The sequence below is a fragment of the Cardiocondyla obscurior genome, unplaced genomic scaffold (assembly GCF_019399895.1).
Source record: "Cardiocondyla obscurior isolate alpha-2009 unplaced genomic scaffold, Cobs3.1 scaffold77_0_77356, whole genome shotgun sequence".
Classification (NCBI taxonomy): domain Eukaryota; kingdom Metazoa; phylum Arthropoda; class Insecta; order Hymenoptera; family Formicidae; genus Cardiocondyla; species Cardiocondyla obscurior.
In genome coordinates, this window is record NW_027228819.1 from 37,768 (window position 1) to 58,604 (window position 20,837).

Genomic DNA, 20,837 nt, shown 5'->3' on the forward strand with positions numbered 1-20,837 from the left:
GGCAGAAAGCGTGCAGTGCGGCTGCACCACTTCCAACGCAGGAATACCTGTTAGACTGAATCTCAAAGACGTGCAGTGCGGCTGCACCGAAATCAATCTTCAATCACACAGGTTAATAAATATAGCAAATAGTGAAACTGTTGGATTATGGTAAGGTAAGGTATCACTGAATCTAGCACACGATGTAGAATTAACAATAAGTATATATTCTAAAGTTACGTTACAATAATGTTGGTTATACAAGAATAAAGTTTAAGATATAAGTACGAACTAGAAGAAAATAGTAAAGGACCCGCACGCGGGATGGACTCTCCTTAGAGAGATGTGACTCGACTTAGAACTGGGTACGAAGTGAGCTCTCTAGCTCGGGCATGGACCTCCTTCGGTTTGATCCCCTCCATCGTCGTTGGCTGACGGTGGGGGTGATGCGCGCGCCGCCGCTGGCCCTTGATGGGGCGATGACGCAGGTGGGGATAATGCGCGCGCCGCCGCTGACTGTTGGTGGGGCGATGACGCGTCTGCTCTGCTGACTGTTGCGTGGGGGTGATGACGTAGGCGATGACGCAGGTCCATGTGGTACGCAATACGATTACGCAATACTATCTTATGCTTAATGCTATTCTTATATAATGTGTTTACGAAGTGGTATATTGACGCACATGCGTCTAAGTAGATTAATTCTTATAGGTCTAAAATAGATTAGAAGTGTCATACAAGTAAAATGGCGAAAAATTTCTTAGGCGTAGTGTTTCTTATTAACTATGTGTTGTGGGGTCGTAACACCTCCCCCCTTAAAATAAAAGATTGGCCAATGTGCCAATGTTTTTGCTTAAAACTATACTTAATTATTTCCGTCTATATATTGACGCAGTGATGCGTATGTATACTTGTGGGGTACCTTTTCTTCAGGAAAATCAGCTTTGGAGGTTGATGGCGGGTGAAGAGCTTCTATCGTTGAATGGGGTTTATCTTCTTTGGGGATATCTGGCTCTCGTTCCCTTGTTGGTTTTCCTTCCAGGTGTAGTAACAGGTGCGTGACTGAACTCCACAAGGCTCCCAATAGATGAAGACTCCATCCGTAGACGGTGTGTAGAGCGTAACCATGAATAATGGTATCCATGCAGAGTTTTACAAATCGGATGATTAGGAAGATTGCCAATATTCCTGCACTGGCTGATCCAAATGACATGAATCCTTTCCAGATTCGTCGTCCCGTATTTTCAGCAATATGATCAAGTGTGGCTTCATCCAGTAAGCCAATCATAGATATTGATCCAGGTGCGACTTTATTTCCCATCGCGCCTTGTGCAATGTTGTTAATCATTGCTGGTTTTTCCACTGGAAACATTATGTGTGTCCTGAGTCGGTCTAGGTCGTCGGTAGAGTAGATTCCGCTCGCTGCTAGACCTGCTGGGCTGGTATAATGCCATTTAGGTTGTGATAGTGGTTCGATTATTGGAGGCGGAAGAGTTTCCATTGGTCGTGGTGCTACTCTATACCAAGTGTTTTCGATTTTGTACATGGCAGGTAATAAACCATGGCAATCACGAACTGTACCTTTTCTCGTGATTATCCGGGATCTTGGTAATAAGAAGAACGATTCGTTGTGCCTCGTAATTGGCAACTCGTTGTAGCAGTCTTCGGTGTGTCTAATTTTACACTCCACTGGAATGCATTTAATCATGTGGATGACTTCTCCACTTGTTACGGCAGTATAACCGGGTCCTTTCATTAGTGTCACATCCTGCGACGACTAGGAGACGTTTTATTAACACGGGTAAAAACTTCACCACCGGCGAAAATTTTTCAAAAATCATATTATTAAAAATAATTCTACTACACCAACTACACCGGCATTCATAAATTTCACCACTTGTAGTACAGTCACTCGACAAATCTTTAAAGAGACACAAGCGACATCTACAATAAGTCCGTTTTAAGTCAAGTCCAGAGCCAACCAATCATAACCTGACCCATTAAATTTACTCTAACTACACTCAATTACACATGTAGACCCAAGAAACCGACATTTTGTGACAACTCCTACTAACAAATCTTATGAACAATTATTAACTATTGAAAATAAAACTTATAACAATGATATATAAATAAAAAATATATAGAAACATGTTCTTCTGTCTTACGGTAACAACATACGTAAAAATAACAGTTTCATAATAAGACATTTTTTAATATCAATTGTTATAAACAATTAAAATTATATATAAAATATAAAAACTGTGATGGCTATCAATCTTGTTGTTAAAAATACAAAAACTTTTGTATATACCATTTTTTCGGTATCTGTAATAGTTTCCGAGATATAAAAATTTCCTGAATTTGAATCTCTCAGTTCAACTTTTCTCTTATGAAACTAAGGAACCACAAATCAAATCGTATAAAAATAAAATAAAATATAAAAACAATATAACTGATAGAAAAATTATATAGCTGTATTCGTCTCTCTCTATAGAAACAGAATATATGAAAATAATCACACCATTATTAAATAATAATATATATATAACTTATAATATATAACTTTTGATAATAAACCATAAACAATATTAATTATAATTTTTTTTGAAAAGCCTATAAGACCTATAATAACTTTTATTATAACATTTTCTATATAAAATCAAAAACCTAATTTATAAAAAGAATTAAAGGAAAAGTCACCCGTTATAAGGCAAAAGTCCCAGTAAGTGCCAATGTACATACATATATATCTGCGTCTAACGGTAATTACCGGGACCACAAGTTTAACCCTTAATATTTTTAAAAATAATAATCATAAAAATATGCTGATTAATTTAAATTAAACCTTGAACCTTTTCCTTTAAAACCATACCCTAATAATAATTTTTACTCACCTTGCATACCTAATTAATTTAAATAATACCCGGAGTCAATCGGTCCTCGAACCATATATATAAATGTACGTACAAAGACTTAGCCGCGAGAATGGTAAAGGCATAGGACTTAGCCGCGCGTACTCTTGTCTTTTCATCTATAAAAATTACTAAGTATGAATTTCGAGACGGACTTAGCCGCGAAAATGAACGATGGACTTAGCCGCACAGACTATACGATGGACTTAGCCGCGTGAGCTCTCTTATAGAACTTAGACTCTCGATCAACCAACATAAAATTAAAAATTTAATAATTTTTACTTTTTGTTATATACGTTCTAAAGAGCCTTAAATAACTAATAACAAACCCTTATAAACCATTTCTTAATCTGCCTTAGTTTTGGACTTATAAATTTTTAAAGTTACCCACTCATGTTCTCCTGATACATCAGCCGCGTAAAATCCTTAATAATTATTAAACCATTAAAGATCAAGCCATATCCTCTTAGATGTGAAGAGCCCTATGATTTTCCATCTAAAAAACCCATATAGACTTATACCTTTGTGGGCATTAATAGTATATTGTTATAAATAAATTAAATTTAATAACCATTAACACGCAAATTTTATAACGCTAAATCATACTTCCCTATGAATTATTAACGTATACTAAATATCTTTTCTTAATTTTTATTAGTTTAGCAGCTACGAATTTTTAAACTTTTACTCTTACCCATACATACATACATTTCAACACACGTACAGAGAGAACTCCCTTTATTTGCAACATTTCAAGAACTTATAATTATATTTGTATTAAGAGTAAATAAATATTCAAATTAACTTTTATAAAAGTTATTCTTTATTAATTAATTATTAAATTTGTTATAAACAAATTAAACAAGTACATTATTTTCAAATTCTGTTCCGTACATCCTTCGGCATTTGCAAAATTACCCCAAATCCATATATTATACTTTCTTCTACTCCTCATAGATTCCGAGATATAGGAATTTTACAAACTCCGATAATTTGAAGAACTGGAATACCTTTTTGCTGAAAAACAAGAGATACAAAAGTTAATAAAAGACCTTTTAAATTATAAAATATTAATAAACTATTAATTTATTTATAAAGTAATTGAATAAAGGAATAAAAATGGTTCTATAAATAAACTTTCTTAATTAGTTAATTATCCAAATTGTTATAAACAAATAAAACACTATCCAATTATTCAAAATTCTGTTACGTGTATTTTGTCACATTTGAGCTCCCATTTAAAAAACTATTAAACATTTTCTTTCTAACTCTTTTAGTTCTCGAGTTATGACCACTGTTCAAAATCAGAGACCGACACAAATGACACAAAATAGTAACACCAACATTTTCTAAACTAATGCTCCTAATAACCAACTACGAACGGAACAAAGACTCATCGCTATAACGCACAACTGAGTAATTAAAAATCTTATATTAATAAACAAATTAATAAATTGTTATAAACAATTTCAAGTTAACAATTGACCTTCTTTAAATTTTATAATAGAAGTTAAAGACTATAATGAATCATTAATCCCTGCAAAATAACTTTTCTTAATTCCTATTAATTTAGCTTTTATGAATTTTTAAAACTTTTATTCTATATATATATAGATATACTAAAGCATGTAATTCTTACCATCCTATTATTAGTTGATAAATAGCAACTCTGGTCTTATCTCTGCTATCCTGTAATAGAAACAATAACAGTAGAGAACAATTAACAAACTTAACAACTTCTAACAATTATAATAATTATTATTATTATATAAAATCTATATTATATATAAAATAAGAAATGCTTTAGTTAAACACTTGGAAAATATGTATAATGTAAAGAAACAACTCTTTTATATATAAAATAAAATATATAAATATCCTTTAGTTAATTAATGATTAAAATAGAAGAATTGTTTCTATCTAAACCAAGTATTAAAACCTAGTGCGGTAGAAAGTAGATTTTAACCAGCACTCTCACTGCCTTCAATACAGAAATAGACTCAAGGATATATCCTTGAGTCCCATAAAGAAAATAGCTTTTACATTCAATAATTTAAACTATAAAATATATATATATATATAATATTATGTTAACACAAGGAAAAAATGGAGAGATCTAAGACTGAATTTATTAATACTTTAAACATACTCTAAGACATTTCTTAGACAATTTATGTAAAGTATGTTTAAAGGCCATCAGATAAAATAATAGAAAAACAGAGCTTACTTGTGAGTCATAGTTCTGAGTCATGACAAAACACTTTCTCGAACCAAGGCCAGCCTTTCAAGCCAATAGCGAAATTCGTTACCATATAAGGAACCAAGGTTGAACCTACGTGGACCAATCTGAAACTCTGTAACCAAATAAGGATTGTCAAGGTCAGAACTACTCCTTTCCATTGTTCTAAAATAGTATATAAGCAGTTCAGAAAACCATAAGCCAGCTTTTATCGCGCCCACTACTTCAGTTACTTCTACTATTATTCAACCCCTTTTACTTTTAACTTTCTCGCGCTACAATTTTATCGCTGTCAAGATATAAATAAAAATACGCATATTACAAATTCGTTAAACTATAATACCAACTTTACTAATTATATTGAAATATTGTAAAAATTTGTGTTCAACAATAAATCTACTCTGGGAACAAATCATCAACTCTTCAACAGTGAATCATTAAGTGACCTTTATCTTGGAGTTTTAGCCTCCTTAACCGCAGAAGAACCCTTTAATTATTATTATTCATCATTACATGGTCGAACCAGGTCTCGAGACCACTTCGGACTTCAGGACGTCACATGTAAGGATAGAATTTTTGGTGGCAACGGTGGGATACACTACAAAATACCATCCCCGTGGAGTACTTTAAAAATCCATAAAGAATTGAGAAATATTTTTGGATTTAAAGATATTCCCTTAAGTGGAAAAGCTCGTTTATAAACAGATTAACGGACATCTTATCGTTATCTGAAAAAGAGAAATTTTCCGAAGGGAAATTGCGGAGATAAAGGATACGCTTAAGGAACTGCAAAATTATTTAAATGGAATTCTACATAATCATCTTATTTCTGGCCGTACATTCCATGTAAGTGTGCACATCTTATTTTATAATTTATTAAAACACAGAAATGTCTGTAGAAGCTAACATTGACTCATTAACTCATCAAATTGGAAGCATGAGTGTTAACGAGGATAACGTGAATCGTAGAGCAATGTCATACGTAAGCCTACGCGATGCGGGGGAAACGATTCTCCCGTTTGACGGCAAAAACATGCCTGTCAATCAATTTGTCACTAGCTGTATGCATGCCAGAAATATGGTAGCTCCTCATGCCGAGTATGGACTTGTTCAAATAATAAAAAATAAATTAGTGGGTCCCGCGCTAAGAGTAGCATTAAGCGGAGAATATAATGACATAGATACGCTGTTGACAGTATTAAGAACCAGATTTGCACCTGTCTATTCATCCTCACAATTGCATGGAGAACTTTCAAAAGTAACACAGCATCCGGAAGAGTCTGTAGTTGATTATGGCAGTCGTGTATCTATGATATTGCATCAATTAAAATCCTGTTATCAAACAGAAAATCCAAGCCAAGTAATGCCATTTATAAGCTCTGCAGAAAATAATGCGGTACGAAATTTCTTAACCGGATTAAAAACTGACATTTATACGAGAATTTATCCTAGAGATCCGACTTCGTTAAATAATGCGATAGAAAGTGCTATAAAAGCGGAAGTAGAATATAATGAACACGCTCAACGAGTAAAAATAACGGAAGGACTTATGCAGTCAATTCGCTGTAACAATTGCTTAGGATATGGACATGATACATATTCATGCAGTACTATAAATCCTCTCGCGCAAGTTTCTCACGTACAATGGCAACCTAAAATCTGTTCATATTGTAAAAACACTGGTCATGTTCGCGCCGAATGTAGAGCTTTACAGCCAAGAATTCCAAATCGAAATATGAGACAAATAATACCAACAGTACTACCACGAAATTCAAACTTTAATAATTTTAATGCTCAAAATATTAATCGCGGAAATCGCCCAAATTTTACAAACTCGCAAAACGTAGGACTATTCTGTCGTTATTGTAAAACTCCTGGTCACTGCCTTGAACAATGTCGAAAACGGGAGTATAATAATAATCTAAGAGCTCGTGGAAATCAAGTGAACGAAGCTCCCAGAACTCAGGGGATTCAAATGAATAACACCCGCAGACCACAAGGATTTTCGGGAAACCAAGAACGGGGTCAGCGAGCAGGCGCAGCGCTGAACGAACGGCCCCAAGTGCGCCTTGTGAGCCCGCAAGAAGCACCAACAGAATCGCAAGCGTAAGAATCACAGGCAACGAAATTGGAAGACCACCATCTGTCGTTTTACCTAGCCTAGACATTATTGATAACCGTGGAAACTTTATGATTGACACAGGTTCCGATATTAATTTGATTAAGAAGAATTCATTAATTAAAGAGGTACCAATTGATACAAAAATTGTGTACATTCTGAGTGGAATAACAAAGGGACGCACTCGCACCATAGGCGTAGTTAAATTACGCATTCTCGGTAATGAAGTGCTGTTTCATGTGGTTCCCAACGATTTCCCAATCCAGCAAGATGGAATATTGGGCACAGAATTCTTTAAAAATCAAAAGGCAACAATAGACTACCCGAGGGCTTGTCTAGTTGTAAACGGAACTCCATATTATTTTCACGACAATGAAATTGTTACAATTCCAGCTAGAACAAGAAAACAGATTTATATTCGAGTAGCAAATCCAGAAACAAAATACGGATATATTCCTAAACTGAACGCAGGACCACAGGTGTACTTAGGTGACGCCGTAGTATCTAATCACCATGGAATTGCATATTTATATGCAATAAATTCATCGGACGAGGATATACAATTAGCGGTCCCTACAGTAAAGTTATATCCGTTTGAAGAAGCACATGAGAAGAAAGAAGTCGTAACACAAGATAGTATTAATGATAAAAATCATGAAACACGTATAAACAAAATATTACAACAATTACGTTTGAATCATTTAAACGATGAAGAAAAATCCAACGTCATTGGTCTAGTAACAACGTATGCGGAAAGATTTCAATTGGCTGAAGAGCCGCTAGGCGCGACAAGCGTTCTCAAACACCGAATATTCACTACTGATGATCGACCAATCAACGTCAAGCAATATCGGTATCCTCAAATTCATAAAGAGGAAATACAGAAACAAGTTGACGCAATGTTGGAAAAAGGTGTTATAGAACCGTCTAGTTCGCCATACAACTCTCCGTTGTGGATAGTCCCAAAAAAGGATGACTCTCAGGGAAATAAAAAATGGCGCCTTGTAATTGATTTTCGGGCACTAAATGATAAGACCATTGGAGACGCATATCCACTACCAAATATCGTTGACATACTAGATCAGCTTGGAAGTGCTAAATATTTTTCTGTGTTTGATTTAGCATCTGGGTTTCATCAAATTGAAATGGATCTAAAGGACAAACATAAAACTGCATTTTCAACACCCTATGGACATTTTGAATATAATCGAATGCCGTTTGGATTGAAAAATGCTCCTGCTACATTTCAGAGATTAATGGACCAAGTTTTGACTGGATTACAGGGAATCGAGTTGTTTGTCTATCTCGATGACATTGTAATTTATGCGCGATCTCTTAACGAACACGCAGTCAAGTTTGAAAGACTCATGAAACGTCTGGAAGAAGCAAATTTATTTTTGCAGCCAGACAAATGCGAATTTCTAAAAAGAGAAGTCGCTTATCTTGGGCATATAATCACAGAAAATGGAGTACGACCAGATCCTAAAAAATTGATGCTGTAAAAATTTTCCTATACCAAAAACAAGAAAAATATTAAACAGTTTCTTGGACTTGCCGGATACTATCGACGATTTATCGAAAACTTTTCCAAGATCGCTAAACCTTTGTCAGACTTGACAAAGCAAACTATAGCCTTTGAATGGAAAGAGCAACAGCAAAACGCATTTGACGTACTACGCAATGCTTTATGTTCAGAGCCAATACTACAGTATCCGAATTTTGACGAACCTTTTGTCATAACAACAGATGCTTCAGGATTTGCAATTGGAGCAATATTAAGTCAAGGAAAAATAGGAAACGACCTCCCGATAGCATACGCATCGCGAGTGTTAAATGACGCGGAAACTAGATACTCTCCTACTGAAAGAGAATTATTAGCTCTTGTATACGCTGTAAAACATTTTCGTCCATATATTTACGGTCGCAAATTTACTTTAGTAATGGATCACAAACCCTTGGAATGGTTAAATTCCATATCTGATCCAACTTCACGACTTATGCGATGGAGACTCAAGTTAGCCGAGTATGAGTATCAAATAAAATATAAACCTGGTAAGAAAAACAAAAACGCTGACGCATTGTCTCGAAATCCTGTCGAATTAGAACAAAAAGTTTATCCGCTACGTGCCAAACGAGCATTATCATCTTCTAGCGAAAAGTCAATTGAGCAAGAACACAAGAAACAAAAATAACGCATCCTACTTTAAAAGAGCACGAGAAACCAGCGATTCAGGAAATCCTGCTCCTCATCAAAAACTTAGACCACATGAATTAACTCCATATGATGACAGTGACAGTAGAAAAGAACAATCTGTAAAAGATAAATTTCTAAAAGCTTGGGACAGTAGCGACGACGATACAGAATCTTATTATTACGACACCGACGATGAAACTGACGATTCAAAAAACTGTCTAAAGGGAGAAAAGAGAAAACATGTTAGTAGCTCATCTGATTATGCTTTACGCAGAAAACGGAAACGTAAGAAACATAAAAAAATTATTAAAAATTCAAGCTCGGGAGAAGAAAATAAAAGTTGCGACAGTCCTAAAGAAAGTGCCACACCCGTGAATGCACCTTTAGGGCGTGGTCAAGATGATCACAGCGCCACATCACTTGAAGTAGAAGTTTACACCGCCCCTAGCGTCGATCACAAGAAGCTCAAAAGGAAGGAAGACTATACAACGGGTGTCCCTAAAAAACGGATCAACAATAAAAATTTGAATCTCGATGAAATTACACAAATTCCTATGGAAATGGATTCCAGCGATAGTTTTCAAGTCCAAACAAATATTCAAGTACAAGCAGATGTACATGAACCACCAACTTTAAAAAGAACATTACCAAAATCAATTGATTTTAAAAATAAAATCCAAAAAATGCCAGATGACATAGATAACATTAATGTAATAGAAGAAAATATTCCGCTTAATAAAAAAGAACTAGAAGCAATGGAAATAAGTGTAGAAGAGAACATGGACTATGATATGGAGCCGCAACGATTTAATTACCGTAATATAAAAGCACCAACCGACAAAACCAGCAGCAGTTCAGAAATGGAAAAAATATTTTCGCCACCGTTTTATCAAGCTAAAACCAAACCCATAAATCTTGAAAACAAGAACGTTAGCAAAACAACAAAACCTATCCCAGATAAAATCAAAATTAAGAAACAGTCTAAGAAAAAATATTCAAATAAGAAACCTGTTAGAAAAGCTATTAAAGAAAATAAAAACCAAGAATTACAGAAAATGTACCAGTGTTTGTTAATCTTTTGGATTCACGTGACCACATTTGGATGAAAAATAATAACATAATTTATTTCATGGACACAAGAGGAAACCCAATAGACGAAATAGGACAAGAATTAATTAAAAGAAAAATATGTTATAAACCAAATAATTTTAAAGGCGTTCTCGGACACGTCTTAACACAACAAAAAAGTAATCGAAAGACTTTTGGCATCATAGTGAAAGATGAATTAAACAACGACATTAAAGAAAGAGATATAAATAACGGATTTAAAGAATTGAGAAGTATAATGCTAGCGCAAAATGTTCTTTACGCAGCAATATCTCAAAGCCAAAGCAGCTTAAATATCCCATGGTTTAAAATTCGTAACATTATAAGATTAACATTTTTAAATACAGAAATTCAAATTACGGTATATAAAGGACAAATATGTGTACCAGAAATCAAAGATAGATTACGAATTATACGAGAATCACATGAATCAAGCGTTGGAGGACACAAGGGAATTGCAAAAACAGTCTCACGTATTCGTCATAAATATTATTGGGATAATATGAAGACACAAGTAGAGAACTTTATTCAATCATGTAACAGCTGCCAGAAAAAGAAATTGGTGCGGGTAAAGAATAAGCAGCCTATGGTAATTACCGACACACCAATGAACGCTTTTGATAAAGTAGCTATGGATATAGTAGGACCATTACCCATAACTGATAATGGAAATGAATTTATTCTAACAATTCAAGATCAATTAACAAAATATTCTCTTGCTGTACCACTCATCTTAACAAACTCAGAAGAAATTGCAAAGGCATTTACTCGAAGATTTATCTGCCAATTTGGAAGCCCTAAAGCTATTTTGACGGATCAAGGATCAAATTTCACTAGCTCCATGATGAAACAATTTGCAAAATATTTCAGGATTAAACAATATTGTACAACAGCCTTTCACCCTCAATCAAATGGCTCGTTGGAACGAAGTCATCATGTCTTAGTAGAATATTTAAAACATTATATTGCTAATGAAAAAGATTGGGATAACTGGCTTGAACATGCAATGTTTTCTTACAATACAAGTGTGCATGAAGGAACTAAATTTACTCCTTATGAATTAGTGTACGGCAGGAATGCACGACTACCATCTGAATTTAAAACAGATGACACACTAGAAACATATAATGATTACATAGCTGAATTAATTGACAAACTAAGTGACTTGAGACAGCTTGCAATACAAAATCTAGGAAACGCAAAAACACGATACAAACATTACTATGATAAAAGAATAAAAGAAAAGAAAATACAAAATTATCAAGTAGGAAATTTTGTATATTTATTAAGAGGAAAAAAGAGAGGTAAATTTGATGATGAATATCAAGGACCATTTGAAGTTATAGAAATACTACCAAACAATAATATTAAAATATTAACTAAACGAAATCAAACCAAGACAGTACATATGGACAGAATTAAACTAGCTCGCATTACAGGTCTGGGATGACGCAGGAAAGATACATGATAACGACTCTCAAGGATAACCCTGGAGTGTTCTACGAATCCATCGGCGACTTGCGTACCTACGAAACTTCTTGGAAAATGATCACATACATTGATCTAAACGGAATCGCTGATGCAGCTATAGGACTCCAGAGAGAATTAAAAATGGTTATTTGGCAATGTAATAACATTTCAAAAATATGCCAATCCCAGAAATCATTGCTGCTAGCCGAAGCAAAACTAGATAAAGTAAGACAATATCAAAATCGCATAGGCGAACTGTTAAAGAAATCAAGATCGCGAAGAGCTCCGTTAGAATTTATTGGAGAAATTAGTAAAATATTATTTGGCACAATGACGTTGGAAGATGCCAATCATATAAATGAAGCATTGAAACATATAGAAAGTAAAACTGATGATCTTGCTGCCCTATTCATAAACCAAACGATAGCAATCAAGACGAGGTTCGGAGAATTACAGAACGTGACTTCGAAAATTAAACAACAAATGATTGCGATGAACCGCCGCATAAGTGAAAGAATATTAAATCTTACAAATGAATATGCAAAAATTGAAATTAATGAATATTTTCATCAAGCAGTTGTAAATATTAATGACGCAATTTTAGAACATGAATTAAATATAAATACTCTTATTGATGGAATACTTTTTGGAAAACAAGGATTAATACATCCTCGAATAATACCTCCACAACAATTAATACAAAATTCTAAGGCAATCAGGGAACGAGTTCCACACGAAGAATTTCCCGTAGCAATAAATGAAGAAGGAATGGATCGATTAATTAAAATATCAAATTTACAAATTGCATATATTAAAAACCGATTAATCTACGCATTACATATACCATTAATAAGCCCAGGGAAATATAAATTATATAAAGCCGTACCATTACCGGCAAAACAAAATCTGGATGGAGACAAATATGCTACAATAAAACCGAATACAGAATATATTGCAATAAACGAAGACTCTGATAGCTACTATGAGTTAGAAAAAGAAGACTTGGAAAAATGTTCAACCACGAGTTCTACTTTAATATGCCCCGCTACATCTCCTTTAAGAAAGATAAGACAGACGCCCAGCTGCAACATCAACTTGATGCTTAATAGAAAATTAATATTAAATCAATGTAACATAATATTGCAGGAATTACAAGAGACATACTGGAAAGTTCTTGATACTCCAGGAAATTGGATTTTTAGTGCCAAGGGAGAAGAAGAAATACGAATTGAATGCGCCGGTTTTAGAGACCATGCAATTATTGAAAACTGTGGAACAATAACAATACAACCAGGTTGCAAAATTAAAGCAAAAACCGCCACGATGAGTCACCCGTCTACTCAAGCAACTAAATTTCTACATCATTACACACCATCTAGCAACCTCAGCATTCTGCAATTGTATGAACCAACGCGTGAAAAATTTAATATTAATTTAACGGAAACTACAGATGAAATATGGGTGTCAGATCATAGCAATATAGAAGCAACGCTTAATGATATTATTCAAAAAGCTCAACAACTTAGAGAAAGAAAAATTCAAGAATGGAAAACTACTGCCTACAGCACCGTCGCCTGCAGCATTGGAGTACTAGGAATCATAATCTTTATCTTCTCCTTGACCTGTCGGACCCCATGTGTGGGCAAGACCCTGAACCGTCTTTTCCTAGAATTTTGCCGCAGGGGAAGAACTGAAAGACCGACACCACACCCCGCAGCTAGCTATATAAACCTAAACCCTGAGATCCCCCAGGAACAGTCGAACCAAAAGAGTGCTGAAGCCACGACGGTCGAATCAAAGTTATAAATAAAAAAAAATATATATATTTTATTTTACCGGAAGCAGTAAGTGACTGAAGCAAATAAGATTTAAAATTAAGACTAATCCTTTGGTTCCGTCACTTTTAGGAAATTTTTATATGAATCGCCAAGAAGCGAGCCGACACTGGAGAAGAATAACGGATAGGATCCGAAGAAGTATCCGACCCAGGAATCAACCCATTATGTCATCGCATCAAGAATCAGACGTCGGGCCAACGGACCCGTACGTATTTCATTCACCGGCCAGACAGCCTGACGCCCCAAGTGCTTATCAGTACGAAGAACCGGTAGTGCAACGATCCCGGACACCAGAGCTCATTCGAGAAATACTCGATGAGATAAGGAGGCTTCCGGATACGGAACAGGAAGACAATGTGAGCACGCAGACAAACTATGACAACGAGGGATACATCGCGATGCGCCCTGTTGGGATAGCGTCCCCGGTGCGACCGAGGGAACCATCCCCGGAACCATCGATTGCTACGCAGACAACGCGGGCACCGGACTCCCCTCGGGACGATTACATAAACGACAGGCCAACCTATATGGAGCATGTGAGGGACCGGGATCACACCACAAGAGTTCCTCAGGGATCCCCGCCACTGCCACAGCCGACGCACGTGCAGGTACCCCCGTATTATAGAGATTATTTACATTTTAACGCGATGCCGGCATACAATTTAGTCTGTCATTCGGCTTGGTATATACAAGTCGAAAATTATATGGTGATGTGCCCGCAGTGCGCTACTGCAGAGCATATATTTTGCGCTCCTGACAGACCAAACACAACTTTCCGACAATTTCATGCAATCTCACGAAATTTACAACATACTACTATGCACTGTGGTAGATGCTACCGATTGATTATTCAAACGCGACGAGCGATCGATTGTTACACTTGTCGTACTTATGTAATTCAACATTATTACGGAATCGAACGAATGATTTATCATTTGATTTGCGACTTAATCATTTCACAACAAAATGTTCCAACTTAAAATACAATTACAAACGTATGAGAATTATAAAACCTATTAATCCTTAATTATAAGTATATGCTATTAATCCTAAAAAAAAAAAAAATATATAACACCATATAATATAAAAAAAAAAACCTATCTTTATATAACAATATTACAAATGGTCAATTAACTGGCCAAGGCTTATTATATTAATTAAACACGCTTATATTATAAAAACAAATGTATTTTATAGTATTATATATACATTATCACTAATATAACATTAAAAAGTTGTTATAGTTGTAGTAGTAGTAGCAGCGTATGCGTTCATCTTGGTGATGGGATATACTAAAATAGATAGAAATATATATATATTATAAAGTAAATAAAAATAACATTTATATAACTGCTATACATTTATAACATACCTTATTAATCAACCAAGCTATTCCACTAATAAACCTACAATAAAACAAAAAAAAAAGCATTAATAAATACAATAACTCCTAACCTTAATCCAAGCTTAATAGAATTTAAATACTATATACTTATCTAATACTGGTGATGGAAAAATGAAATTGTTCCACAAAGAGCCACCTCCAAAATGTTCAACCTAGAATAGAAAATATCATAATTAAGAATACATTAAATTTATATACTTTAAATACATACATATAGAACATACATACCTAGTAATTTGGTATAAGGGGAACATTGTACGCTTTATTAAATACCCTGAAACATATAAAGTAGTTAGACTTTGTAAAATACAATTAAAACTTTGCTATAATAAATCATTATTACATACCATTGAAAATCAGCTATACTAACTCCATAATAATATAATCCTTTATTCAACTCTGCGATCGACTGATCCTACTGCTATCCTGAAACATATATAAATAATTAAACAAAATACTTTAACAAATATATACAAAAACATAACCTTACTTAAAGTTCGGAGGCCGAACTTCCCCATGAAGGGAGATGTCACATCCTGCGACGACTAGGAGACGTTTTATTAACACGGGTAAAAACTTCACCACCGGCGAAAATTTTTCAAAAATCATATTATTAAAAATAATTCTACTACACCAACTACACCGGCATTCATAAATTTCACCACTTGTCACTACTTGTAGTACAGTCACTCGACAAATCTTTTAAGAGACACAAGCGACATCTACAATAAGTCCGTTTTAAGTCAAGTCCAGAGCCAACCAATCATAACTTGACCCATTAAATTTACTCTAACTACACTCAATTACACATATAGACCCAAGAAACCGACATTTTGTGACAACTCCTACTAACAAATCTTATGAACAATTATTAACTATTGAAAATAAAACTTATAACAATGATATATAAATAAAAAATATATAGAAACATGTTCTTCTGTCTTACGGTAACAACATACGTAAAAATAACAGTTTCATAATAAGACATTTTTTAATATCAATTGTTATAAACAATTAAAATTATATATAAAATATAAAAACTGTGATGGCTATCAATCTTGTTGTTAAAAATACAAAAACTTTTGTATATACCATTTTTTCGGTATCTGTAATAGTTTCCGAGATATAAAAATTTCCTGAATTTGAATCTCTCAGTTCAACTTTTCTCTTATGAAACTAAGGAACCACAAATCAAATCGTATAAAAATAAAATAAAATATAAAAACAATATAACTGATAGAAAAATTATATAGCTGTATTCGTCTCTCTCTATAGAAACAGAATATATGAAAATAATCACACCATTATTAAATAATAATATATATATAACTTATAATATATAACTTTTGATAATAAACCATAAACAATATTAATTATAATTTTTTTTGAAAAGCCTATAAGACCTATAATAACTTTTATTATAACATTTTCTATATAAAATCAAAAACCTAATTTATAAAAAGAATTAAAGGAAAAGTCACCCGTTATAAGGCAAAAGTCCCAGTAAGTGCCAATGTACATACATATATATCTGCGTCTAACGGTAATTACCGGGACCACAAGTTTAACCCTTAATATTTTTAAAAATAATAATCATAAAAATATGCTGATTAATTTAAATTAAACCTTGAACCTTTTCCTTTAAAACCATACCCTAATAATAATTTTTACTCACCTTGCATACCTAATTAATTTAAATAATACCCGGAGTCAATCGGTCCTCGAACCATATATATAAATGTACGTACAAAGACTTAGCCGCGAGAATGGTAAAGGCATAGGACTTAGCCGCGCGTACTCTTGTCTTTTCATCTATAAAAATTACTAAGTATGAATTTCGAGACGGACTTAGCCGCGAAAATGAACGATGGACTTAGCCGCACAGACTATACGATGGACTTAGCCGCGTGAGCTCTCTTATAGAACTTAGACTCTCGATCAACCAACATAAAATTAAAAATTTAATAATTTTTACTTTTTGTTATATACGTTCTAAAGAGCCTTAAATAACTAATAACAAACCCTTATAAACCATTTCTTAATCTGCCTTAGTTTTGGACTTATAAATTTTTAAAGTTACCCACTCATGTTCTCCTGATACATCAGCCGCGTAAAATCCTTAATAATTATTAAACCATTAAAGATCAAGCCATATCCTCTTAGATGTGAAGAGCCCTATGATTTTCCATCTAAAAAACCCATATAGACTTATACCTTTGTGGGCATTAATAGTATATTGTTATAAATAAATTAAATTTAATAACCATTAACACGCAAATTTTATAACGCTAAATCATACTTCCCTATGAATTATTAACGTATACTAAATATCTTTTCTTAATTTTTATTAGTTTAGCAGCTACGAATTTTTAAACTTTTACTCTTACCCATACATACATACATTTCAACACACGTACAGAGAGAACTCCCTTTATTTGCAACATTTCAAGAACTTATAATTATATTTGTATTAAGAGTAAATAAATATTCAAATTAACTTTTATAAAAGTTATTCTTTATTAATTAATTATTAAATTTGTTATAAACAAATTAAACAAGTACATTATTTTCAAATTCTGTTCCGCACATCCTTCGGCATTTGCAAAATTACCCCAAATCCATATATTATACTTTCTTCTACTCCTCATAGATTCCGAGATATAGGAATTTTACAAACTCCGATAATTTGAAGAACTGGAATACCTTTTTGCTGAAAAACAAGAGATACAAAAGTTAATAAAAGACCTTTTAAATTATAAAATATTAATAAACTATTAATTTATTTATAAAGTAATTGAATAAAGGAATAAAAATGGTTCTATAAATAAACTTTCTTAATTAGTTAATTATCCAAATTGTTATAAACAAATAAAACACTATCCAATTATTCAAAATTCTGTTACGTGTATTTTGTCACATTTGAGCTCCCATTTAAAAACTATTAAACATTTTCTTTCTAACTCTTTTAGTTCTCGAGTTATGACCACTGTTCAAAATCAGAGACCGACACAAATGACACAAAATAGTAACACCAACATTTTCTAAACTAATGCTCCTAATAACCAACTACGAACGGAACAAAGACTCATCGCTATAACGCACAACTGAGTAATTAAAAATCTTATATTAATAAACAAATTAATAAATTGTTATAAACAATTTCAAGTTAACAATTGACCTTCTTTAAATTTTATAATAGAAGTTAAAGACTATAATGAATCATTAATCCCTGCAAAATAACTTTTCTTAATTCCTATTAATTTAGCTTTTATGAATTTTTAAAACTTTTATTCTATATATATATAGATATACTAAAGCATGTAATTCTTACCATCCTATTATTAGTTGATAAATAGCAACTCTGGTCTTATCTCTGCTATCCTGTAATAGAAACAATAACAGTAGAGAACAATTAACAAACTTAACAACTTCTAACAATTATAATAATTATTATTATTATATAAAATCTATATTATATATAAAAAATAAATGCTTTAGTTAAACACTTGGAAAATATGTATAATGTAAAGAAACAACTCTTTTATATATAAAATAAAATATATAAATATCCTTTAGTTAATTAATGATTAAAATAGAAGAATTGTTTCTATCTAAACCAAGTATTAAAACCTAGTGCGGTAGAAAGTAGATTTTAACCAGCACTCTCACTGCCTTCAATACAGAAATAGACTCAAGGATATATCCTTGAGTCCCATAAATAAAATAGCTTTTACATTCAATAATTTAAACTATAAAATATATATATATATATAATATTATGTTAACACAAGGAAAAAATGGAGAGATCTAAGACTGAATTTATTAATACTTTAAACATACTCTAAGACATTTCTTAGACAATTTATGTAAAGTATGTTTAAAGGCCATCAGATAAAATAATAGAAAAACAGAGCTTACTTGTGAGTCATAGTTCTGAGTCATGACAAAACACTTTCTCGAACCAAGGCCAGCCTTTCAAGCCAATAGCGAAATTCGTTACCATATAAGGAACCAAGGTTGAACCTACGTGGACCAATCTGAAACTCTGTAACCAAATAAGGATTGTCAAGGTCAGAACTACTCCTTTCCATTGTTCTAAAATAGTATATAAGCAGTTCAGAAAACCATAAGCCAGCTTTTATCGCGCCCACTACTTCAGTTACTTCTACTATTATTCAACCCCTTTTACTTTTAACTTTCTCGTGCTACAACTTTATCGCTGTCAAGATATAAATAAAAATACGCATATTATAAATTCGTTAAACTATAAGACCAACTTTACTAATTATATTGAAATATTGTAAAAATTTGTGTTCAACAATAAATCTACTCTGGGAACAAATCATCAACTCTTCAACAGTGAATCATTAAGTGACCTTTATCTTGGAGTTTTAGCCTCCTTAACCGCAGAAGAACCCTTTTATTATTATTATTCATCATTACATGGTCGAATCAAGTCTCGAGATCACTTCGGACTTCAGGACGTCACACGGGACGTAACACAGTTTATCATTAATTACCTCTAAGACTCTTTTGAGATTAAACACAAAAAACAGATTTACTTATTGTTTAATCAATTAAATTACAAGAAAACTTTGTCCGTAAAAAGTACAATAAATAAGCAATTATTTTAATGAAATTCAGTTTCAATTTTATTTGTTATAACATTGATTCTATTTCGAACAAAATCAGTGACGTTCTTGGCAATTCCCGAGCTATCGCCGGTGTATGCAAATAGGCTCAAAAATAAATAAGGAGATCGGCTTGCGTCGTAGAATCGAGGCATCTGAGGCGAGAGTAAAACAAAGCGTAGTGTTCCCCGAGATGCAACACGACGTGACAGTAGTATTTATCTAGAAAACTGGACAACCATGCGACTTAAAAGCAAATTTAAAGCAGAATTCGATTCTGCCGAAAATTAACGAACCAACGGTTAAACTAGCGCGTCTTATACTATACAAAAATAGACATTATTGTAATAACTTTTTTTAATAAATCATCTACTGTATTACAAAAAAATAGCGTTAAAAATGCAATTTTATTTTTATACGATGTAGTAAAAGAAATCAGCATTTCCGATTTTTCAATCACTAAAGGAAACGTCGGTAACATACTTTGAAAAACCGTTGATAAGTACTTTGACGATACATTCCAAGGAATGGAAACAACAATTATAATTTGTCTAAATAAAATTGTTTTACCTTTTGAAAACCGTCGAGAAAATATAAAAAAGTATTACGCTTCTTTTCTCAAAGGCCATAAAAGTTACAAAAATTTTTAGACTAATCCGCAAAAAATATACGTGGCCGCAACTAAAGCGTGACTTAGAGTGAGTAATTAGGTATTGCAATAACTATAAAAAAAAAACTTATTTGTGTTAAAGCCAAACAACCAATGGTACTTACAAACACCCCCGACAATGCATTTAATATAATATCTATAGACATGGGTCTATTACCAGTGTTAGAAAACGGAAACGCGTATATATTCAACTATACAAAATTTACTAACAGAATATTTTGTTGCGATACCATTACAAAAATCCGACGTTTTAGACGTTGCAGATGCGCTAAT

At 33.1% G+C, this 20,837-nt stretch overlaps 1 protein-coding gene and 1 long non-coding RNA gene across 4 annotated transcripts; both read right to left on the reverse strand.

The window, feature by feature from the left end:
- Window positions 1–841: 841 nt before the first annotated feature.
- LOC139112981 (uncharacterized) lies at window positions 842–1,727 on the reverse strand. The gene has a single exon (XM_070673896.1). The coding sequence runs from the start codon at window positions 1,682–1,684 to the stop codon at window positions 842–844; it is 843 nt and encodes a 280-aa protein (XP_070529997.1). The 5' UTR covers window positions 1,685–1,727.
- A 13,285-nt stretch (window positions 1,728–15,012) lies between these two features.
- On the reverse strand, window positions 15,013–16,465 carry LOC139112979 (uncharacterized). Of its 3 annotated transcripts, XR_011547568.1 has the most exons (5): window positions 15,754–16,465; window positions 15,611–15,689; window positions 15,492–15,537; window positions 15,231–15,415; window positions 15,013–15,150 (listed from the first exon to the last, which is right to left on the reverse strand). It is a non-coding gene; the product is annotated as an uncharacterized lncRNA (long non-coding RNA). The 3 variants fall into 3 exon arrangements; XR_011547567.1 differs by having other exon boundaries at window positions 15,231–15,537; XR_011547566.1 differs by having other exon boundaries at window positions 15,231–15,689.
- Window positions 16,466–20,837: the final 4,372 nt, after the last annotated feature.